The sequence below is a fragment of the Erythranthe guttata genome, chromosome 5 (assembly GCF_056151865.1).
Source record: "Erythranthe guttata isolate IM_541 chromosome 5, IM_541, whole genome shotgun sequence".
Lineage (NCBI taxonomy): Eukaryota > Viridiplantae > Streptophyta > Magnoliopsida > Lamiales > Phrymaceae > Erythranthe > Erythranthe guttata.
The window spans coordinates 18,475,056-18,498,236 of NC_142537.1; the positions used below are offsets into that span (position 1 = coordinate 18,475,056).

Genomic DNA, 23,181 nt, shown 5'->3' on the forward strand with positions numbered 1-23,181 from the left:
GGGATGTGATAAATTTTGCAAAACCCGAAAAATAGAATTTGTAGTATTCTGAGTTAGTTTTCTAATCCAACTTGAATCACCAAAATTGGATGTCGGACGAGAAAGATATACATGAATCAATGGATACTGCCCACAACTTTAATGTATCGAGGTATCTAAAATTCAAAATGTGACTCATTCATGCATAATTTTGTAACACGGCATCCAATCTAGCGGGTTTAAGTTGGATTAGAAAGCTAACCGAAAGGACTACAGTTTTCGTCTTTCGAATTTTGCCAAAATCAAAATAGAAATATATCAAAATCACATTCGAAGTCAAAACGGCATTAATAAAATTAAAACGACATTTAACATTTCAGTATTTTAATGAGAGCTACTAAATATATATATTGGGCCTGAGATCTGAAGTCCATTAAAATTAACGAGGCCCAAAAAGTAAATAATAAATAATAATTAAATCCGATTTTATCTCTTATTATTATCGTCTCTCATTATCAGAAACTGAGATGAGTAGCTGTAGCAGAGCAGCTCTCTTTCTGCGAGCAACTCCGCCGCTTATCACCTTCAGCAGAAAAAGTGCTTTCCCAAAAGCACTTCTTCAAAATAAGCGATTCCACACTGTAAAAGCGTGTCTCCAGCCACCGGATGTTTCGCGTTTGGCTCAAACTGCTCGGATTTCTCTCACCCCACAACAAGTACTAATTTCATTTTTTGGTTTCCGTTTACATGTAAATTCTTCCGCCAAAAAAAAATTAATTTCAATTTTAATTTTTGTTTGTTGGATTTTTTAGGTTGAAGAATTTGCCCCAAAAATCCGCCAAGTGGTAAACTGGTAATTTACTTGTTTGTGTATGTATAATGTGTGCAATACACACACTATATATGTGTATTGTGTGTTTTATTTTGATCCAATTGGTAAATTCTCTTCATCTCTAAAAACGATTCCTCGTCTATGGAACTATAGTAAGATAATTTATTTGTTAATATAATAGTTTAACTTAATTAACTTTTTAAAATTAATTAAGGATTAGTATCTGCTTTGAAAGGATCAAAATATTTATGTACTATCAAGGATTAATCTGCATTGTGGTAGATTGGTAGTGTACATACATGTTTTAGAAGATGAAGCTGTTGGTATTAATCGAACAACATCATATTTTTCGTCGTGTATTTGTATGAATATAATAAGCTCGTTCTAGTGGATTTAATGCAGAAGATACTGCAAGTAAATAGAGAAAAACAAATCACTTAATAGAAGAAAAAAATTCAATTATCTATACGGAACATTGTGTAAATTCTTGTGATTATTTTGAGCATTTTGTAATCTACTAAAGAAATTTGTTCGTTTTTTCACTGTGTGAATATGGAACAGGTTTGGTCAACTTCAGGCCGTTGACCTTCAGAGTATCGAACCAGCGATACGAGCAGGTGATTTAACATTCGAAGTTAGACCTTAGTCGTTGAATGTTAAAATAATATGTTACATATTACTTATTTGAATTCATATGATGCAATTGATGCGTGAATAATTGAAATCCTTAAAAATTCCTATAAAGACAATAAGCACCACATTTGAAATCGTCATACGAAGATTAATACATGTCATGATTTCATTGCTTGCACTCTACTCTATTTATCCGAGTGACGTTGAATTTTTTTTGTAAGCTCTTATTTATCCAATAATAATTCAGTTTTTTTTTTCTTCTTTTTTTCCGATAAAAATAATTGTTACATATTTTTGTAAGCTATTTGAGTATAAGTTGATGGATTTTCTTTCTTGGATCTAAAGATACCGAAGGTGACAATCTGCGAATTGACGTGCCAGAAGTATTTGATAACAGGTAACAAAATTTTATTTTATTTATTTACTTTCTCCAGCATAATTTGCGACGAGCAAATTGCAATTATCGCTAATTAAACTATAACTCTTATGTTATAGGGATGCTATAATAGCTGCTGTGCCCACATTCGAAGATTTGTATATCAAAGTTCCGAAAGTCTTGAACAAGGAGTGATGAATACAGTTGACTTGCCATTTAGGTGACTTCTTTTTTCTTTCTTCTTCTTCTTTATATTATTTTCTTGCATTAGCAATTTTGTTTTGTTGTTATTATGAAAATATTAACTGTGGTTGTCTATTTTGGAAAATTGGGAAAAAAAAAAATGAAAAATTGTTACCTTGTCATCGATGAAGTATTCAAACGCAGGCCCATAGTCCGAAAAGCAATTTATTAGGTCCAATTGATATTATAAATGGCAAATTACGACCACCCCTATGCTCAAATTACGAAAAACCCCGTTATGTTTGGATAATTACAACCACCCCTTCAACTATGTATTTTACACGTCTATCCTTACGGTGTCAATTTACCTAAAGAATGAAGGGGGTTTCGTGAGATAATACATAGTTGAGGGGTGGTTGTAATTATCCAAAAAGAATGGGTTTTTATTAGTTTGGGCTTACCTATGAAGTTGGGCTGTAATTTGCCGTATTATATATCTAGCCCATAGTTGACTAATCAATTTATAATTCATTTTATCGAATTCATTTTGAATTGGAATATATTTAACTTCATGTTTCATTCTTCTTTTGGACAATATTTTGAGAAAATAATTTTCTTATTTCAATTAATAAAATGATGATATTTAATTGTTAATAATGATAGTCATAATGCCTATAAGTGATGGATCAATCTACATTATTATTCATGGATATATTCGTAGACTCGTAGTGCATGATTATATTCAATTTTTTTTATTTATAGAATTTTTTTCTACCTTTGATTACTTTAGTATCTCATTGCTATATATCAAAGATAATATTAAAACACAATTTGAAAAAACATTTGTTTATAAATGGTTCCAAAAAGTCAAATTGTAGTTCTTAATCTTGAGCACGTCGGTATATATAATTCAGGTTTTCTAGTGAGGTTGTCTATATATTTTACGTGTTTGGATAAGCTTATAAGATGTTAAAGAGTTTATAAGCTCTTTCAAAGTGTTTTGGTAATTTAAAATAAATATCTTAAAAATTTAAAAATAAGCTGTTGGAGAGCAAGTAAAATTATTTAAAAATAATATTCTATTTCCCGTCCCGGATCTTATAATGAATACAAATAACTTATAAGATAATTATCCAACAATTTTAAATATTAATTCTAAAAATATTTCTTTATATTTGCTAATTTATTATATATATATTTTTGGATAATTTATTAGATATATTTCTTTATAATATTATTGGATTCTTGAAATAAAATCTTGTGTGAGAGCAACCCACCCACCAATGCACAACGCCCTTATGGATAAGGCATGGGGATGTGGAAAAGTTGAAAGCTTAAATCCAAAGCCATATTATTAATATTAATATATTAAAAAGAATAAAAAAAAATTAGTTAGAAAAAGAATAAAATCACGAGTATCTAAAACTCAAAGGACAAGGCCTCGTACATATCCACAAGACGACTGCCACGTAATCACCTGTCGCTTTCAAATAACAACACGCCACCCGACACGTGTACCTACCTTGACTGCCATGCTTTCCCCTCACGTGATGGATGCCTGCCACGTGGCGAGCGTACGGATTTCCTTCAACCCCCACCTCCCAACCACCAACTCTGTCGTTTATGTAAAAATAAAATTTACCTAAAAAGATTATAATTTTACCATTTTCTTAGGTCAAACTTCACCACAATTCTAAAAGTGTTGTTCCATTTACGTGGTGCCAACAAAAGTGTCTCGTTCAAAAACATTTTGTATAATTAACAGTTTGAATATTTTGAATTTGTTAAAAATCTGACGAGGCAACTTAGTTGTACAGTTAAGACTAAAAATAGATAGCTGAACTGAAAATCGACAATTTAGTTGGAGCTTAGTTAGAGAGTTTAGATTGAAAATAGACAGTTTGGTCGGAGAAATTGGACATAATAGACATTTTAGATGAAAATAACATTTTTTCACCAATTTGTGGCGGATATTAGGCGCTTGGCGGCATGGGAGTAGTAGGGAGAGCCGAAATAGTAAAATAAATGCCCTTTTTTTTTGGAGTCGTCGTGGTTTTTTATGACGGATAAGTTAGAGGATAGTAACATATTTTCAGTCTAAAACAACTACTTTCTATCTAAGGTCTCTAATTAAGTTGTTCGATGAACTTTTAGCAAAATACAAAAATATGTCCTCATTTGAAAATGTATTAGTGCTTAGGGATGTTTAGCAAATTGCCCCCCTTTTTTTATCACTAAATGAAATCTTAAATACTTTAATATTAATATTGAAAATCGTGATTACTATCACAAAATCATGTCCTAATGCCAATCAAATAAACTAATTATCGTTAAATCACATTAGACTAACCATGTGTGAAAAACTCGACAAAGCGACCGTTGGCAAGGAAATTCAAACTTGAATCAATTGACAGTAATTCAGTTCCTCCAACTGTTAGGCCGTCTGATACGGGTCACCTTTTAATTTCTCGTGAAACCGTTGATTCTACGCAACTAATAAATTTCATAGTAGGAATGCCGAATGCTCTCTAATGGTCTATTATGTAACTTGTGCATGTTAGGCCTTTTAATTTTCTTGGACACGATTTTTATTCATCTTCCTAAAGTTTAAAATCATTATTATAAATTTATATTTCTTAACTCCAAATTATTCAATTCAATTATTTATTTTATAGACCAGAATAATTCTGAAAGCTGTACAAATTCTTTGAACGAAATGGGGGACATCAAACAACATAGTTAAGGAAGCAAAACTGAGTGTAGTAAAGAGCATTTATTTTATTTTTTATTGGTAGTTGGAGTTGGCAATAATTAATTATCGGATGTCTTTTAGCAAGAATTATTAATTACTGGGTATTTATTATGAGCACGTACAATTTCATCCCAATTAAAGTATATTTTTTTCTATTAAATTGGAAATATCTTAAATTGTATAGTATAAATAAATATATTTACCGTCTTATCCAAAAAGTAAAATTACCTAAATAATCTACTGTAATTGTAGTATAAAATAACCCAGAAATTGGTTTCCTTATTGGATTAATATCTGAGATACAGATACTTGAATCAGAACAAAGCTTAAATTCCAATATTACAAAGACCAAGGAAATCTTTACTTTACTTGTGCAACCAAACAAACAAGTCCTCTGTTTTATTCATTTTCCAATTAATTTTGTCCTTAATTGCATTGGGACCCACAATTCATTCCCCCTACTTAAAAAAAAGTATGGATATGAAATATTTCTCAGTTTTTACATGTTCTACCCCAATCGAGCTCTATATTTAGAAACAAGATGATCATAAGATGTGTCTCTTGACTTGTAAATATCAGATTGTAGTGCATCAGAAATAGTTTTTTGCACAAAACAAGTACAAACTAGAGAACATTCCACATAATCTAGAAAATTTTGTTGAATTTAATATACACCAGACGTGTAAGAAAATTTATAATTAGTAAATAGTTATAATTACCAAAACAAAAGATATATTTTCGTAATTTGATCTTATATCGGGAGTCGCCGTAGTTTACTATAAAAAATTGTCCGTGAGAAATTGAAGGAAATGTGAAGGCAAGTTTAGGGGGGAAAAAGTCATTAATATTTTATTTTTTAATAAATAAAGAATAAATAAGTTTAGGAAATTGGATTTATATGCTTTAAGCCCACAGCTTGTAAAGCTACTGGATTAGGATATAGTGGGGGGAGGAGCAACTAGATATTTTAACGTGACCATGGTTAAGTCAGATCAACTAACCATAGTTAACAAAGTAGTATAAATTAGAACCTCTGTGACTGTATACAGATAAAAGTGAGTGAGGTTAAAAAAAAGAAAAAGGAATTATAAACTGTGGAGAAAAATGATGACGATGATGAAGATCAGAGATCATTCCCGGTCAAATCCAACGGTCGGAATCCAACCTTGGGATTACCATTTCGTCGAAGATCCGACGGCCGAGATCTACGCTCCGCCGTCGTGCGCCGATGCTACATTCGACGTGAATGCTATGGCGGCGCTGCTGCGTTATCTGCCGTCGAACAACGACGATGGAGATTTCGCCGACGATTTCGACGTTCCGGTGGACGCGTTCTCGTGCGATAACTTCAGGATGTTCGAGTTCAAGGTGAAGAAGTGCGCCCTCGCCAGATCGCACGACTGGACGGAGTGCCCGTTCGCTCACCCTGGGGAGAAGGCGCGGCGTCGGGATCCGCGCAGGTTCCACTACTCCGGCGGCGCGTGCCCCGACTTTCGCAGGGGCGAGTGCAGGAGGGGGGACGCCTGCGAGTACGCTCACGGCGTGTTCGAGTCGTGGCTCCACCCGGCTCGCTACCGCACGCTGCCGTGCAAGGACGGGACCCACTGCCACCGGCGCGTGTGCTTCTTCGCCCACACGCCGGACCAGCTCCGAGTTCTGACCCACTCGGCCACCAGCCCCGAGGCGTCTCCGAGTCGAATCGGACATGACTCGCTTTCTGCCATGCCTATGTTCGGTTCCTCGCCGAAATCTACATTGTTCTCACCTTTGTCCCCGACGACCGGTTCGCCGCCGGTATCTCCGAACTCGGTTAACCAACTCGCTGAGTCGATGCGCTATCTGCAGCTCAACAAGATGAACATGGGTCTGGGCATGAGCGTTAGCCCACCCACTTGGGGGATCCGTATCGGATCTCCACGGAGCCCTCCCACGACCCGACCCGGTTTCACGAACCTCCCCAACACTCCGATTCGAGCCCGAGTCAGCCCAGGGTTTAGCACTGTCGATGCATGGGGAACTTCGTTCGAAGAGGAGCCATTCATGGAGAGAGTTGAGTCGGGAAGAGAACTGCGTGAAAGAATCTACGCGAAACTCGGTAAGGAAAACTCTCTGAACCGAGTTAACTCAGATGATGGTCTGTGCCCCGATTTTGACTGGGTTAATGAACTCGTGAACTAAAACGGGTCGAGTTACCGCTTTTGGAACGGGTGGGGCACCCTTTTGATATAACCCGGACATTTTTTTCTCTGACTGTGCTTGACTAAATTGAAGCTGTTTTGTAAATACGGGTATTCGGGTCGGGTTACTAGAATGAGCGGGTAGGGCAAGTGTGGATTAATCTCTATTTTGTTGGCGTTTATTATTACTACTATTTTACAGAACTAAGTAACTTGGCAGCTGTGTAATTTTGTAAATGATATTAAATATGAATTTTAAGTTTATATTTTATAATTGTTTTTTTACCAAGTCCAACTTAGATTCTTCGGATGTGGTAATTATTATAATGACTTAATTTTGCCTATTGATTTTTTCATTTTTAAGTGGTTTTGGTTCTATAATTTTTCATTAAATATATAATTATATGCAAATGGTGATTAGAAAAATCAATTTCTTCAAATTATTTATTTATTATCATAAGTACTAGCATAACATTTTTTATTTAGGGGAGCTCATACATAAATATTTAGTAGACCGATCAATATTTCATCGTAAATCTACCTACAATCACACTCCTGAATATGTAAAGTTTACGTGGTGCAACATAAAACAAACCGTTGGAACATCTTTAATCAAGTAAAATTGTTCGATTAAATTGCGACCCAACAATTAATCACAAGCCTTGAACCATACTATGAAAAGAAAAATTAGCACTAATTAATAGATTAAACAAAAAGCCAATCAAACATATCAAACATGGCCTAGTTGATATCATCAATCCACAACTGCAGATTTGCAGTGCTCGAAAATAAGATTTGCTTAATCGGGACTATCGGTCCCAAAAGAATGCAAAATATATTTCGGGTAAATTAATTAAAAAAAAAAAAAACACGAAGCACACAATTTATGCATGAAAATTGAAGAATAAAAACAAACCATTCCATGTCATCTATACACAACCAGTAGTAGCAGGCTCAAAACCATCATCTCCATAATATAACAGTACTTTGTTTTTACAGTTCATTTGGCCTTGAGATATGGTAACTGCAAGAAGAGCATCAAAATAACTGTAGTTAATCTTGTGCATAGGGTAAAAAAAAAATACCACTTTTGAGTGACATACTTCGTCTTTCAGAGACGAAAAACTGAATGTATCTTTCATCGGGCATTGCATAAATGGGCACAAATAATCCAATCTTCATTATCTTTTACGTGCGATATTTAAGTTACGTCGAATTAGGTGATTTTTTCCCACTAAAAAATCACTATATTGGTAACAAAAGAAACAATGGACTCAGATTGTTTCATCAAAGTAAAGCAACGAAAAAGAACAAGTACATTGATCAACTAAGGCCTCGTTTAGGAATGTCGACGGGATTGATAAGATTGATTAAACTGTCGACCATAATGTAATATCAGATTATCTTATGTTTGGGGTGTGTGATTATTCAGCTCTCGTATTGGGTAGTATATTTCATATGGGGGTTGAGTTTTGACTAAGCATCCTCCATTTTTCTTGATTAACATCCGATTATATTATTATCTATCAAGCCTAATATACGATTCCCCCCAAAAAAAAAGGTTTTAATAATATGGGGTAAAAAATTACCTCCTCAAAGTGCCATTGCCATTTCCCTCTGCAGTTGAGCAAGTTCTTCCTCCTCCTCATCAATCTGTGTTAATGGTTGCCTTCCGCCAGGCACTCGAACAGGAGAATGTGGTGTAGGTCGCAGAAGTTGTTCCTCCAGTTCAGCTCCCTCAAGTTCATCAAGTTCTGCCTCCAATTCATCCTGCAGAATCGAATCAAGATATTAAACCTTCTTCTGAAGAAAGGAAATACGAACACGTACACACCCATAAAACTACGCATACATCGTCAAAATCAGCTACAGAACCAAGAGGAGAAGACAGTGCTTCTTGAATTAGTTTCATATTTTCGGTCTGCTCATTAATCTCATCCATCGTTTTGTCCACGTCATCGATATTACTACATGAGCAAAATTCATTAGAGGATATCAGATTAAACAAAAAAAAAAAAGAAAATTAAACGATTGATGAATACAACTTACGTGGCCTTCTGCATAGCTTTCATAGCAGCTGCTCCAGTTCTCAAAGCATCAACAGTTTCTGTTGTCGCTTTTGCCCCTTCAATCATTATCATCTGCAACCAAGGCACATCGTAATTTAATAAGATTAAAATATGCAACAGGAAAAAAGGAAAAAAAAAAGCACCGATGAAAAACCTGTCAAGAGCACCTGATCATGAATGCGCAACTGGGAATTACCAAGCTGTTCAATTTGTTGCTCGTAAAGTTTTTTCCTTTTCAAACATTGTATTGCAGCTACAAAAAAAAAAAAAAAAAAAAAAGATAAAAATACCAGAAATTCCCACTTTACAAAATTTGAAAAATATTCTATTGCCATTAAAATATAGAGCACAAAGCAACATAATTAGTGTATGAATACCACACCCTGCCATACGCTGGATTAAAATAAAACGAGAATAGGTGACGAACGATGCTATAAATGTAGTTACAGAAAAAGACAATTATTACATTCAGAACTGACACGAGAGGCTTTAGAAGGTCGACAAACTATAGAGTTATAAAGCAAAAATTTCTCGTACGATTGTGCTGTATAAGTATATAGCAAAGTTTAAGTTACTTATACAAGGACTTATAACAAACCTACAATCAGTACACCATACCTCTCTTATTTTTCGCTCTAGTGAACGCCTTTGCCTTTTCAACTTCTGCAGCAGCCTTTTTCAAGAAGACGTTCTCTTTCTTCTCTAGCATTTCAAGAGTCTGCAAACCAATCCCGTCGTATATTCAGAAAATTAAAAATAACAACCAAAAAAAAATCAATAAATAAATAGATAGACATAAGCTGAGAGAAGGTATCAATATCATCATATGGGAAGTTTGCAGGGCATCCGCTGTTTGACTATCGATGTGCAAATACAACAAACTATTAAGTAATACATTCACGATCGAGAGCTAGAGTTGAAAAATCGATAAACAAAAAGAATGCACATTATTAATTTTAACCTAGGGCTCGTGTAAGATAACAAATCTTCACAACAGCAAAAAAAACACGATTCCGTTACAGCCAAGCCCGACGCTAACAAACAATATGCATCATGTATGTCTTTGCTATGTATTCGAAATTGTAACTATATACAATCTATACATATAAATCACAGCTACACAGTCAGCTGAAAACCTACACTTTTCTACAACTAAATAATTAATTTATTCATCAACAAATAAACGAGTCAACTCATTGCAAGACAGAGTAATACCAGCATATACCCAAAAAAGACGAACAAGATTATACATAAAAAAAAAAAAATTAAATGCTGAGATAAAATCATAGAGCAGAATCACATACCTCATTTAATTTCTCTAACGATGCCAGAGGATCCGCCTGTTGAGCAGGCTTTCCGAACATTTTTGAAAACATTTTGTCGATGATTTATTTATCAAAACTACTTCCTTTTTTTTCAGCTAAAATCGAAGAACAGAAAATTGAATTCCTTAAACCCTGCAGAAAAATTGCGAATACGACGTCACTTCGATCGGGGAATATCAACAATCAAACAACACAAAATTCATACGGAATAATCATATGAAATTATCAAATAAATCAGTATTGTAAATACATTAAACGCGTACTTTGTGAATCTGAGTAGGAGTTCAACCGATGGAGAATCGTTCGTGAATTTTGCGGCGAATGTTTAATTTCGTGATTTCGAAGTATTTGGGAATGTTGATGAACAACGTGAAAGAACTTGTATAAGTAGTTGACGTCGCTGTTCAGAAGTCTCCTACTCGTATATTAGATCGTTTTGGGGTGGGTTTGGGGAATTATATAGTGACACGCTGTGCATGTCGGGAATGTGACCGACCAATTGGATTGGGATTTGGACTGAGTTTTTATTTTAATTTATTTATTATATTTCTTTTTTATAATTATTAGGGTAAATTACAACCACCCCTGAGGTAAGGTCAAATTACGAAAACCCCCTCTTGTTTGGATAATTACAACCACCACTCAACTCCTCAAATTTAGTGGAATCTTCGAGATTATATGGAATATTATCACTTTTGTACCCGTTTTATCCTATTCCACCTCTACATTTTTGTAAGATGATCATAATATGTGTTTTTTGGCTTGTATATATCAGATTGTGGTGCATCAGAAAATGTATTTTTACACAAAACGAGTACAAACTAGAGCACATTTCACGAAATCTAGATGATTATGTTGAATTTGATACCATAAGGGTGGAGTTGTAAGAAAAAATCATAGTTAAGGGGTAGATGTAATTATCCAAACAAGAGGGATTTTTTATAAATTAACCATACCTCAGGGGTGCTTGTAATTTACCCTAATTATTATTTTGTTTTGGTACTGGACTTTTTGGCTATGTTTGTTACCGTTTTCAAATTCTTTCCACACTTTCTCCAAAATGAAAATTATATTTCTACACTATTTTCAAAAACTTTCCCCAAAACAAATTCAAATATTTCTCTCTCTAACAAACATGATTAGACCGCTACAGTGAAAATTGTCTTCACTAAAATACAAAATCAAATCACTTTATCTTTTAAATTTTTCTTCCAAAATACCTTTTTCCAACACCTTTCAGACATGATTTGACTTGCTACAGTACAAATTGTCTCCTCCCAAAACACAAACAAACTTTATTTAATTTTCAAATTCTTCTCCCAAAACATCTTTCCCCAAAATAAAATGGAAATGGAAGCCCAAAAGCTTACCAAACACAGCCTTTGTTTTTGTTTCAAGCGAGTCTTTGTTTATTTAATTTAGAAAATAAAACAAAATTGGAACATAATTTGTCTTGTGTGTGTATATTCCATATATTTTCATTCGAATTTCTGATATTATTTATTTACTTAAAGTCAACCTTTTACTCGGATCAATTTCAATTATGTTTGATTCATGTAACGCAAGGTGCATAAACCCGATTCTGAGTTTAATTTGTCTTGTAAACTTTAAGGCTGGTTTATTATATTAAAATTAAATTGAATACAAATTGGGGGGGAAATCAGTTGACATTTGGTTGTACACGAGCATAGTGTTGTATGGATTTATTTATTCACATCCGCGTAGTTGTGAACATTTGAAAAAATCATTTTTCTTCTTCTTAATTTATATTATATCAATCTCCGATATTTCAAGAAATATGATTGGAATTGAAATTATAAATGAGATTCTAGTTTTCCAGCGGATAGGGAAATAGAGTTTCAAAATTGGTGTAGCTTAAATGACTCAATCACGAATTGAAAAGGTGGAATGAGCATGAAGTGAGAAAAGTCCAAATAAGAAGAAATTTACGCGTGCAAAGAGATCGGAAAAAAAAAAAGGAGTGCCGGAGTACGGTCTACTGCGTTACCATTATGTCCGTAAAATTAGTAGAAATCGTGGAGAAACAATATAACTGTATTTGGAGAAATATAATAACAATGTGTATTAGAAATATCCAAGAAATCTAATAACAATGTGTATTAGAAATATCCAGGAGAGTCATCGTTCCTTCTGCTTCATGCTTCAAGACTGTATTTATACTATCGTAGGGATGGAGTGTTTGGTCCGATGTTCTGACTTTGGTCAGATGACATGTGGGAGTGGTGTAACTACTACGAGCGGTGTTTGTCAGCTGAGGGCGAGCTACCTCGCTCTTTGCGATTTAGAGGGAGCCCGATGGTGTGGTCGCTCTTGGTTCTACTGCAAGTGGGCCTCTCCTCGGTCCATGTCATGTTGCAGGCTTTCCACCTTTATTTTTTACATTAGGCCGAATATAGTCACATACGTCGTCTGAATCTATCTCACGTGAAGCTAGTGACATGCTCTATGAAGTGTTATGAACAATATGAGATTGAACCTGTTGCATTTGGGTTTTATGTTAGATTCTTACTATTTGGGCTTTAGGACAATTGAGCCCGTATCACTAATTATACCCGTACCACTCGATTTTTGTTTTCTTTTATAGAACTTTTTATCTATTAATAGTTTTCGATTTCCCCAAAAAATTGTGGAACGAATTTGGAACTTGTTCGATTTGTCTGATTCCGTCCCCTACTTACGCCTCACACGACCCACGAATAATTATCTCGATTAATATTTTTTTTTGGGTCTAGGAGGACATATAATTAATTTTATAAATATGAAGAATAATTGGCACCAACCGTATACTAAAAATTAATATTAGTCGGTATACCGATACATGATAGTATGATTCGATTATATTAGAGTCGAGCTTAACTAGCCCTAGTCCGAACCATTTTATTAAACACGGACTGAACAAAAAACTTAAATATCTATTGAATTTAATACTTGACATATTTATTGATACTTTCTTTCATAAAAATATTACTAATTGACCAGAGCTTTTTGCCGATGAATGAAAACTTGAACTATACAATTACAACCTCATCTATTAGAATTGTTTTCAAACTTAATTAAAACGACTTGAAAGAATCAATTAATTTTAACAAAATAATATTTTCATTGATTTGAATCATTTCAATTATTTATTATAATTTCCAAGGAGTTTCGTTAGATATTTATAAGGGCAAATGGCAAAAAGGCCCATCACATGGGACTTAAATGCATTTTGGTTCACAAATAGTCTAAAATACCCTCAATAATATAATTCTTATCAATTCCACCCAATATGATCTAACTTCCTTAATATTACACATTGACCCCGGATTTAAACAAATATATCACATTAACCCCCAAAACTTTTTTTTTTCAGAAAATAATTTTTTTTCTGAAATGTTTTTTTTCCGGCAAGATTCCGGCGTTGACCGCCGGAGACCGCCGGTCTCCGGCGTTGACTTTTTTTTTTTTTTTTTTTGAATTGTTTTTTTTTAGAAAAAAAATATTTTAATTAATATTACTGTCTTGACTACTAAATTACTGTCTCAGACAGTAATATTACTGTTTGGGACAGTAATATTACTGTTTGGGACAGTAATATTATGAATATTATTTTTCCGAACAGTAATATTATTAATATTATTGTCTACGACAGTTAAATTACTGTTGGAGACAGTAATTTAACATCCAAGACAGTAATATTAATTAAAATAATTTTTTTTAAGGAAAAAAATTAAAAAAAAAAAGTCAATTAACAGTTAAATAACTGCTGGAGACAGTAATTTAGCAACGAATACAGTAATATTAATTAAAAATATTTTTTTTAAGAATAAAAAAGTCAATTAACAGTTAAATTACTGTCTCCGACAGTTAAATAACTGCTGGAGACAGTAATTTAGCAACGAATACAGTAATATTAATTAAAAATATTTTTTTAAGAATAAAAAAGTCAATTTACAGTTAAATTACTGTCTCCGACAGTTAAATAACTGCTGGAGACAGTAATTTAGCAACGAATACAGTAATATTAATTAAAATATTTTTGAAGAAAAAAAAAAAAAAACAGTCAATTAATAGTTAAATTACTGTCTCCGACAGTTAAATAGCTGCCGGAGACAGTAATTTAGCAGCCAAGACAGTAAAATTAATTAAAATATTTTTTTTAAGAAAAAAAAAAAAAAAAAAAAGTCAACGCCGGAGACCCAGCGGTCAACGGCCGTTGACCGGCCTGAAAAAATTTTCAGGAAAACAAAATTCAATAAATAAAAAAAAAAGTCAACGCCGGAATCTGGCCGGAAAAAAAATATTTCAGAAAAAAAATTATTTTCAGAAAAAAAAAGGTTTTGGGGGTTAATGTGATATATTTGTTAAAATCCGGGGTCAATGTGTAATATTAAGGAAGTTAGAGCATAATTGGTGGAATTGATAAGAATTAGGGTTAAAATTGGGGTCCAAATTGAAATTAGGGTTAAAATTGGTTAATTGATGAAATTGGGCTAAATTGGGGTGTAAATCATGAAATTGGAGTTGAATTGGGTTTCAATGAATTATGGGTAATTTTGGTATATATAAAAGGATTTTCCTTATTTGCAAATAAGTTTGAATGGGGTGGATTTATTTGGAAGACAAAAAAGTTGGATGTCCATATTTTAATTAAGTGCCCTTGTCATGGGCTTTTTTGTGATTACCCCTATTTATAATACCTTTTTATTTTTTTTATTTTTATTTTATTTTATAAAAGACTAATTACGGAGAGCAATGTATTAATTATATTACTATTAAATCATCCCATTTTATTTCTCGTGCTCGCTTTCTTCCTATTTGCTCAAAGGTGTTCGTTCCCCCAATCACAAATAAAAAGCTCGATATTTCAATTCAATCTCCATTGAATTGATGTTTTGATCCATCACAATTTTCTCAATTTGATCTGTTATTTTCCTTTCCCACTTTCAGCAGACGCAGCCATGGATTTTATGAAGGTCTTCGATCAAACAGTCCGCGAAATGTACGTATAACTCTATATATCGTTTTTTCTTATACAATTACTTATTTAATTTTTTTATTCCGAATGAATTCACGATAAATTTTATTTTTCCCTACGTAATTACAGAAAGAGGGAGGTGAATTTGAAGGTGTTGAAGGTTCCGGAGATCGAACAAAAGGTAAAACTAAATTCGCAGGACTATTTTTAGCTCAAAGCCGTCGATTAATTAGTTTTTGATTTCGTGCGTTGATTGTTTACTGCTGTCTGATTTATCAGGATATTGATTTTAATGAAACATGTTAAAATGGATTCTGCAGATTTTTTATATTGATATTAGTGTATGGTCCAAAGCTGTTCTGTATGCTGGAATTATGTGAAGGATGTGTTCGATATCGGTTATCATGTTAGGGTATCTATCAGAACGTGTATCGAAATAATTGTATTATAGGAGATACTGAAAATTTGATAAAAGGGTTATCGAAAAATATATATGTACGACGAGCGACTGTTTGTTGATATTCGTTACGTACTACATAAATTTTATTTCATCAAATATCGACGACGTTAAACGTAAAATGTGAGCTACGAATGCTTAAGAGTTAAGAATTAGGACACTTTAGCCCTTAGGCCATTGCATCGGGCCTTACAATTTCATTTTCCAATATAGATTTTCTGCAGAAATTTACGTTCGACTGGCAAATTGATGTATTGTTTGACCGACTGTTTTCTTCCTAGAAAATGATTAGTATTTGCTTTAGATGTAATTTTAACTTATATGTTTGAGTTAGGCTTTGGATGCGACGGACGACGAACCTTGGGGTCCTCATGGCACAGCATTGGCGGAGATAGCACAGGCCACAAAGAAATTGTAAATACTATAATTTTCATTTCAGTAGTTTGTCTAAATTTTCATTACCTGCTTCTTTGACATAAATGATAAATCTGATTTAAGTTGGTCTGATAATTGAGATATTGTGCAGCACTGATTGTCAGATTATTATGAATGTTATTTGGACAAGATTGACAGAGTTGGGAAAGAATTGGCGTTTCGTATATAAGGTACGCCGGAAATTACTGGATACTGACATCTATTAATTTTCTTGATATTTTACTTTTAATAATATATTCGTTTATTTTCTGTATGGCCACCTTCTGAACATTTGGGAACTAATATTTTCGGCGATAGGCATTGGCTGTTATAGAGTATCTGGTGGCCCATGGATCCGAACGTGCTGTTGATGACATTATAGAACATACTTATCAGATATCTGTATGTATCTTACTTCCTTTTACAACCGGCATTGATTTATTTATGAATTTTTAAGGCGAATATGCCAAAACTTTATTCAGAATATTAATTGATGAAGGCGTAAATTTGTCTTTTATTCTCTTACTAATTTAGTTTTCATTTCATTTTCTATTTATCTAGTCCCTGTCAACTTTTGAGTATGTGGAGCCGAATGGGAAGGATTTGGGAATTAATGTGAGGAAAAAGGCTGAAACCATAGTGGCTCTTCTAAATGACAAAGACAAAATGCAAGAAGTACGGAATAAAGCTGCTACCAATCGTGAAAAGTAAGCCCGTACTTTAAAGCGTAATATCATGTTTATTTAATTTTTGAGTATCTTGTTCTGTTGACGATTATCAGCCTTGCTATTACTTTTTAGGTACATTGGACTTTCATCATCTGGAATGACATACAAGTCGGGTGCACCCTCATTCAGTAGCAGTAACTTTAAGAGTAATGATCGGTACGGAGGTTTTGGTAATAGAGGAGACAGTGAAACATCTAAAACTTCTAATGATAGTTACAGAGACAAGGATTACTATGGTGAAGGTAAATACGAGAAGACTACCAGAAAGAAAAAGCCTTCTCGCTCTGGCAGGTCCGTGTTGTCACATCATTAGTCTGCAGGCATAGGATTCTCTCTCGTTTTTTTTTTAATAATCTTAAGCATGTTATGATTGTGCTTGCTGCTTTTACAAATGATTGAAGCATTTTTATTAGCATGCTATCGTTTTGATCATTTCAAGACTTTCTTTTCTTCTCTACCGCAGGAAAGAACAAGACTCAACTGCAAACGTTGCATCAAATAAATCTACAAAAACTAGCAAGTCGGACAAATATGCTTCAGGTCCCTCACAAACTGCCCAGTCAAACAAATATGATGACGATTTTGATGATTTCGATCCACGGGGAACTTCAAGTTCTAGTAAGTAATAATTCTCTAAAGTGGTCTATATTGTTATGCTGCAGAGTCTGAACTATTTGGTTCGCTAAGGTCTATGCACTTGAAAATTTAAAGTTAATCAAAGAAAGATTCCAAGCATTTGGAGTTAGCTCTAACCATCAAGATCGAAGAGAGAAAAGGATGCTTTTCCCTTCGATGCATAATAAAAAATAGTATTAGGCTTAGGCTCGATAGACAATATAATCAAGCTGGCAAATGTTTGGGTTTAGGTTTCACTCCCATGATTAAAAATGGGCTTGGATTTTATTAAAATCCAATCTCATGAAGGATATTTAGTCCAAATTCAACCCCTATTATTACACAATCCTATGAAGGATATTACCAAATACAAGGATCGTTTAATGATAAATCCCCAAGAAATAGATAATCACATAATATATTATCATGGACAATGTAATCCTAGCCATTTCAATCAATCGTATCAATCCCATCAACATTCCCAAACGAGGCCTTAGAGAATTACTTTGTAAATTCTAGGGGATATAGCTTTTTTATTGGTCAATAGTTCGTTATGGTTTGAACACACTCGAACAACCATCCAGTATTGGACTTTCTGATAATAATCTACACAAGGGAAAGGTTCTCTAGCATGAATAGCATTCAACAAAGCTGGTATTTCTGCTTAAGCTGGGTACCTGAAATGGTCTGTACTTTTTTGGACATTTTTGCCCCTCAAGTGTTGTTCGAAGTTTCATTTTGGCGACTACTGTATGTGTGAACTGATATACCTACTGCTGTAGTTTACCTGATTTCAACAAACTTGGTAATTCGTCTTTGCTGATAAACAGAACCTTCTGCTGTAAGTAACCAAGTCCAAGTGGATCTTTTCGGGGAAAATTTCGTCGATCTTTTGGATGCACCACCAGCATCTATTCCAACTGATAAGTTGACTCCTTTGGGCAATAATCCATCAGAAGTTGATTTATTTGCTGATGCAAATTTTGTGTCGGCAAAACCCGACCTAGAAGCAGCGAAGAGTTCCGCACCTCAGGTGAGTGCGTGCATGTAAGAGTCTCATGTGTTTTTTTTAGTGCACGAGCATGCGTTTGTTTTTTATAGTACGCGATTCAACTGAAGTTCTTTTCTGCAGACCAATATTGATCTATTTGCCTCCCAGACAGCTCCTGCTGTTTCCACAACAGTCGATTTTTTTGCTGAACCTGATCCAGTTTTTGACAAGAAGGCTGCTAAATCCGATACAGTTAGCAATAATACAGTCGATCCTTTTGCTGCATTTCCAATGAACAGTTTTGATGGATCCAATGAGTTAACTTCTCATGCAGATCCTTTGTCAGCAGTATCTGACAAAAATTCCCATAACGACACAAGTCATGGCAAAATAAAAGAATCTTCTGTTGAAACCAAATCTCCTCAGAAGAAAGATCCATTTCAATCAGTATCTGGTATATGGGCCGATTCTTTTAGCCGTGGATTGATCGATCTAAATATATCTGCTCGTAAGTATTTCTTAATTATACGCTTTCGTTCCATCTTAGTCCAGAAAAATAAAAAAAATAAAAATTAATTCGTTTTATCGTTGCAGCCAAGAAGGTCAACTTAGCAGATGTTGGCATTGTCGGTGGGTTGACCGATGGATCTGAAGAAAAAGAAAAGGGGCCTCCGCCCCCACTTCAGATGGGCAAAGCTATGGGCGTAGGTAAATCAGGTTCTACACCGACTCCCCCAATAATCGACGATGACTTCTTCTCAAGTCTAAGCGGCCAGCAATCTTGGTATGGAGATTCTAAAAAATGAGTTGCTATTTTTTCTCTTCAACTGCTAATATATTTATTTCAAAAAAAATTCTCTTGGGAATTTCAGCATGGGTTAGAACCATGTGAAACCTTTGTATATGAGGGTAGGTGTTTTTGTACATGTGTTTCGATTGCCCGTATTTTGCTCTTAGTGCTATAAGGTAAAGTATTGAAGACTTATAAGATGATTTTTTTGCATATTTGTTTGTATTTATATCATTTTTAGCTATTTATATTGAAGATAAATATTCATTGTATTTAACACTCCCTCTTTTGCCCCCATCAATATCCATCAACTAGCTTCATTGATCAACTTTACTGCTTACACAAATTGATTACTTGAGTGTAGCCATATAAAGTAGATACATCATTTCAGTAAGTAAACATCGTTTTATTTTCGTCGGAGAAAAAATGGATGGAACTAAAAATCAATAGTCCCTTGATGCCAAAACTTACCAAAACGAGAAAAAAAAACGAAATTAGACTCTACTAATACAATGCCGGTCGAGTAGTCATTGCCTCACATGATTGATCTAATGATGTATATATATACACACACAACTTGCAAACACCACAGAAGGAAAAAAGAACCCAATCGTTTTTTTTCTCGAGAGGCTGGGAAAATTCAAGAGTTAGAACTTATCGTACCGTTTCCTCTCTTCTTGTATGGACTGAAAAATTCGAGCAGCAGATTCAGTAGCGGATCTTGCATTATGAGGCACAACCTTGATCACCTGCTGCTGCCCACTCTTGGGCGGCCGTTGGCTCGACCAAGCGGCATCGTCGACAGCTGGCGACGTGGGGAAAAGCTGAAGCACGCTCCTCACTTCCACGCCGCTATCCTGCACCGGACTGCTGCTCACGTCGCTAACTTGCACCGCCACCTCAACATCCTCAGGCACGTGCGAGTCGTTCAAATTCGGACACTGGATGCTGACATCGTCAGCATCCGGGCCCGAAAAGGGAGGTGGATTCATAATCGGCATGCCGTAAGGTGGGAAATAGGGGTGATGAGCTGGCAATGGATATTGATGATGGGGAGATAAAAAATCACCCGTTGACGGATTTGACCCTACGGGCCCACACCCGCCCGAGGAAGGTGCGGGCCCCACAAATCCCGGGCCTGGGTAGGGTTTGTATACTAATCCTTCGGAAGGTGACATCACCGGAATCAACCATTGATGACCGTGTGGTGATTGGTTGAAAGCCCAGGGGCTCCTAGCATTGCCATTGCTACTAATGGAAGATGGAGCGCAATTTTGAACGGAAGCAAAAGACGATTCTCTCCTTGCAATATTTTCTGCCGAGACTTCTTTTTCTTGAGTAGGCTTTTTTGGTTCGACGACTTTTTGCTTGGGAATATTGGGAATTGATTTAATTGGATATTTTATTGCGATTTTTGTTATCGGAGAATCTTTCTTCGGTTTGCTGACATAAGGCGATTCCTCGTGTAAAAGATGCGGTGATGCAGCGATAGATTTCTGGACCTGATGATAAATCGTGCTACGATGATTAAAATAAATCGTGACGTGAAAGGGAAAATTGAATGAAAAATCGAGCTTACCTTTATCAATCTATGCAACTCAAATACTTGAACTGCAAAAACTCTTTGTTGACTGCAAAAAAGACAATAACATGGTCAAAGACACGAACACAAGGCCAAGTTATTCAAATGGAGTAAAAAGAGACGAACTTAAAAGAGTCGTTTATCTTTATGTCTTCGAATTTCGCTACTAAAAATGTTCGTATTTCAAAAATTTCATTTTTAGTGAAATTCTCTAAAACAGGCAACAAATGCAATTTAATAAATTCGAGCAAAAAGAAAACTTACTTAACAATAGCTCTTCTAGCTTTCCAAAAATGTTTCGGACCAATTATTCCAACCACATCATCGGGTGTTACATCCACTCTCGAGATTGATTCCAATACAGAATCTTCACACACACTTCCACCACCACCCCTCTCGTCGCCCCTCAAATCTTTTGACGAAAACGCCCTCGCCGAATTAGTACTACTCCTTTTCTCCAACGCTGCAATGTTCTCCTCAAAAACAGACGCAGGGGCATCTCTCGGTCCATGGCGCAAAGATAAATCGGTTTGTTTGTTCGATTCTTCAGCTTTCTCAACGGACAACGAATTTGAGACGACTTTAGTAACTCGATTATTATGTACAACCTCTTTCGATCTCTCTTCTTTATTACGGCTTTTCCCTTGTTCTTGGCTAGTACTGATTTCGAGCACGTCGTTCGGTTTGGCCTTTCGGAATTTCGAGGGGCGGTTGAAAAAAGAAGGCATGGATGTGCCGATTTTTTCGGTACTATTATTATTATTATTATTATTATTATTATTATTATTATTATTATTATTATTATTATTATTATTATTATTATTATTATTATTATTATTATGATCATATTCACCGCATTCTTGAATTGGTCTTGGATGTAGGAAAGTTGGAACCCTAAAGTCATCTTCATCCGATTTCTTTCGTCGCTCGACTTTTGCTGATGGAGGAGCGGTCGAATCGGAATATTGGCTGTGTTGTTTTTCCGATTGATGTTGAGTAGGTAGCTTATTGGAGAAGAACATGTTTGCAAACTCCTGCAAGTACATTTTGCTAAGTTTAACTATCACATAGTTAATAATAGCCAATCTCGTTATCGAGAGATTTCCGAAGCAACAAATGGATAAATTTCGAAATCGGGTATTATGAAGATCATTTATCTTCGTTGATTTTAAATGAATAATAATATACGGAAATGCCAACACTATAATCTTTTTATCGGAAATATTGAAATCATATGCGGAAAAAGAAAAAAGAATCGAAAAATCACCTGTGGTCTCGGCACGGGATTTGAAGAGGGGGTAGTGAATCTCTGAGAAGGGATACTGAGTTGTTCGTAAAGAGCCATCTTGTTTCTTGGAGGTGCTTTTGGCCCTCCTTTATCTGTATCGTTTACATGTAGCCTCGGAAACATCGGCCCCATTTTCATCATTTTCTCTTCATCTTTCCCTCTCTTCATGCTCATTCTTTACTCTCTACAATCTCTCTCTCTAACAAAATCACAGAGAAATTCTCTCTCTCTCTCTCTCTCTAACAAAACCACAGAGAAATTCCAACTCTCTCTCTCTCTAACAAAATCACAGAGAAATTCCAACTCTCTCTCTCTCTGAAACAAAATCACAGAGAAATTCCAACTCTCTCTCTCTCTAACAAAATCAGAGAGAAATTCCAAATCTCTGTGTCACTCAATATAATAAATGTATGCCCAGAAAAATATCTACTTCAACTCGAACATAGAAAGCTGACAGTCCCCCCACAGAGAAAAATTCTCCACTGAAATTGATTCTTTTCCCCTTTCTCGCAAAAGACAAAGAAGAAAAGAATACACACACACAAACGATTCTTCTACAGACAGTAGCAAAAAAGCATGAGCAAGCAGAAATACCTTTGTTTTTTTCTTTTTTCAACAGGATATCAAGAGCATAATCATATACGATTGGTAGAGTAGTTGCCGTAAACAAACTAAATCATACAATTGAAAAACACAAAAAAAAAAAAAAAAAAAAAAAAAAAGAAAAAACAGAAGCAGATAGTGTAATGAAGATGGATACTTGGTAGAATTTTAGGGAAAACAAAGTGGCTTTTGGAAAGGGAAAGGGCTCAAAAGCGCAAGGTTCGTGGACCCATATTTATTTTGGATAGAACAGAACCTATGTAAGAACGGCTGTTTATTAAGGTAAATTTACGACCGACGTCCCTGAGGTAAGGTCAAATTACGAAAAAATCCTCTTATGTTTGAGTAATTACAATAATCACTCAATTATCAATCTTTTTACATGTCCACTTTTGCGGTGTCGTATTTA

General features: G+C 34.9%; 5 protein-coding genes across 6 annotated transcripts; 3 read left to right on the forward strand and 2 right to left on the reverse strand.

The window, feature by feature from the left end:
- Nucleotides 1-465: 465 nt before the first annotated feature.
- Nucleotides 466-2,193, forward strand: LOC105967061 (glutamyl-tRNA(Gln) amidotransferase subunit C, chloroplastic/mitochondrial). The gene is made up of 5 exons (XM_012991622.2): nucleotides 466-695; nucleotides 792-832; nucleotides 1,373-1,428; nucleotides 1,790-1,841; nucleotides 1,940-2,193. The coding sequence occupies exons 1-5, from the start codon at nucleotides 507-509 to the stop codon at nucleotides 2,013-2,015; spliced, it is 414 nt and encodes a 137-aa protein (XP_012847076.2). The 5' UTR covers nucleotides 466-506; the 3' UTR covers nucleotides 2,016-2,193.
- Nucleotides 2,194-5,687: 3,494 nt separating this feature from the next.
- LOC105967238 (zinc finger CCCH domain-containing protein 20) lies at nucleotides 5,688-7,203 on the forward strand. The gene has a single exon (XM_012991837.2). The coding sequence runs from the start codon at nucleotides 5,860-5,862 to the stop codon at nucleotides 6,931-6,933; it is 1,074 nt and encodes a 357-aa protein (XP_012847291.2). The 5' UTR covers nucleotides 5,688-5,859; the 3' UTR covers nucleotides 6,934-7,203.
- A 419-nt stretch (nucleotides 7,204-7,622) lies between these two features.
- On the reverse strand, nucleotides 7,623-10,813 carry LOC105967274 (vacuolar protein sorting-associated protein 32 homolog 1). Its single transcript, XM_012991876.2, has 8 exons — nucleotides 10,590-10,813; nucleotides 10,306-10,458; nucleotides 9,620-9,719; nucleotides 9,169-9,254; nucleotides 8,982-9,073; nucleotides 8,785-8,899; nucleotides 8,522-8,702; nucleotides 7,623-7,956 (listed from the first exon to the last, which is right to left on the reverse strand). The coding sequence occupies exons 2-7, from the start codon at nucleotides 10,375-10,377 to the stop codon at nucleotides 8,526-8,528; spliced, it is 642 nt and encodes a 213-aa protein (XP_012847330.1). The 5' UTR covers nucleotides 10,378-10,458; nucleotides 10,590-10,813; the 3' UTR covers nucleotides 7,623-7,956; nucleotides 8,522-8,525.
- Nucleotides 10,814-15,080: 4,267 nt separating this feature from the next.
- Nucleotides 15,081-19,576, forward strand: LOC105967155 (clathrin interactor EPSIN 1). 2 transcript variants are annotated; one of them, XM_088818178.1, is made up of 12 exons: nucleotides 15,081-15,154; nucleotides 15,277-15,328; nucleotides 15,434-15,485; nucleotides 16,096-16,175; nucleotides 16,288-16,366; nucleotides 16,494-16,577; nucleotides 16,737-16,882; nucleotides 16,976-17,194; nucleotides 17,367-17,521; nucleotides 18,349-18,551; nucleotides 18,651-19,017; nucleotides 19,104-19,576. In XM_088818178.1, exons 2-12 carry the CDS (start codon nucleotides 15,288-15,290, stop codon nucleotides 19,313-19,315), a joined length of 1,638 nt encoding a protein of 545 aa, XP_088674304.1. In that variant the 5' UTR covers nucleotides 15,081-15,154; nucleotides 15,277-15,287; the 3' UTR covers nucleotides 19,316-19,576. The 2 variants fall into 2 exon arrangements, with proteins under 2 accessions (XP_088674304.1, XP_088674305.1); XM_088818179.1 differs by having other exon boundaries at nucleotides 15,095-15,154; nucleotides 15,280-15,328.
- A 25-nt stretch (nucleotides 19,577-19,601) lies between these two features.
- LOC105967025 (protein EARLY FLOWERING 3) lies at nucleotides 19,602-22,480 on the reverse strand. Its single transcript, XM_088818177.1, has 4 exons — nucleotides 22,149-22,480; nucleotides 21,146-21,915; nucleotides 20,879-20,930; nucleotides 19,602-20,801 (listed from the first exon to the last, which is right to left on the reverse strand). Exons 1-4 carry the CDS (start codon nucleotides 22,341-22,343, stop codon nucleotides 19,947-19,949), a joined length of 1,872 nt encoding a protein of 623 aa, XP_088674303.1. The 5' UTR covers nucleotides 22,344-22,480; the 3' UTR covers nucleotides 19,602-19,946.
- Between the last annotated feature and the right edge of the window lie 701 nt (nucleotides 22,481-23,181).

Coding starts and splice junctions, on each gene's coding strand:
- LOC105967061 (XM_012991622.2), top strand. CDS start 507: ATGAGTAGCTGTAGCAGAGCAGCTCTCTTTCTGCGAGCAACTCCGCCG. Junction 696..791: donor TTTCTCTCACCCCACAACAA/GTACTAATTTCA, acceptor TGGATTTTTTAG/GTTGAAGAATTTGCCCCAAA. Junction 1,842..1,939: donor CCAGAAGTATTTGATAACAG/GTAACAAAATTT, acceptor CTTATGTTATAG/GGATGCTATAATAGCTGCTG.
- LOC105967238 (XM_012991837.2), top strand. CDS start 5,860: ATGATGACGATGATGAAGATCAGAGATCATTCCCGGTCAAATCCAACG.
- LOC105967274 (XM_012991876.2), bottom strand. CDS start 10,377: ATGTTTTCAAAAATGTTCGGAAAGCCTGCTCAACAGGCGGATCCTCTG. Junction 9,720..10,305: donor CGTTAGAGAAATTAAATGAG/GTATGTGATTCT, acceptor ATTGGTTTGCAG/ACTCTTGAAATGCTAGAGAA. Junction 9,074..9,168: donor AGTTGCGCATTCATGATCAG/GTGCTCTTGACA, acceptor CCTTGGTTGCAG/ATGATAATGATTGAAGGGGC.
- LOC105967155 (XM_088818178.1), top strand. CDS start 15,288: ATGGATTTTATGAAGGTCTTCGATCAAACAGTCCGCGAAAT. Junction 16,176..16,287: donor GCACAGGCCACAAAGAAATT/GTAAATACTATA, acceptor GATATTGTGCAG/CACTGATTGTCAGATTATTA. Junction 19,018..19,103: donor CGATCTAAATATATCTGCTC/GTAAGTATTTCT, acceptor TTATCGTTGCAG/CCAAGAAGGTCAACTTAGCA.
- LOC105967025 (XM_088818177.1), bottom strand. CDS start 22,343: ATGAGCATGAAGAGAGGGAAAGATGAAGAGAAAATGATGAAAATGGGG. Junction 21,916..22,148: donor ATCCCGTGCCGAGACCACAG/GTGATTTTTCGA, acceptor ATGTACTTGCAG/GAGTTTGCAAACATGTTCTT. Junction 20,931..21,145: donor GCTAGAAGAGCTATTGTTAA/GTAAGTTTTCTT, acceptor TCTTTTTTGCAG/TCAACAAAGAGTTTTTGCAG.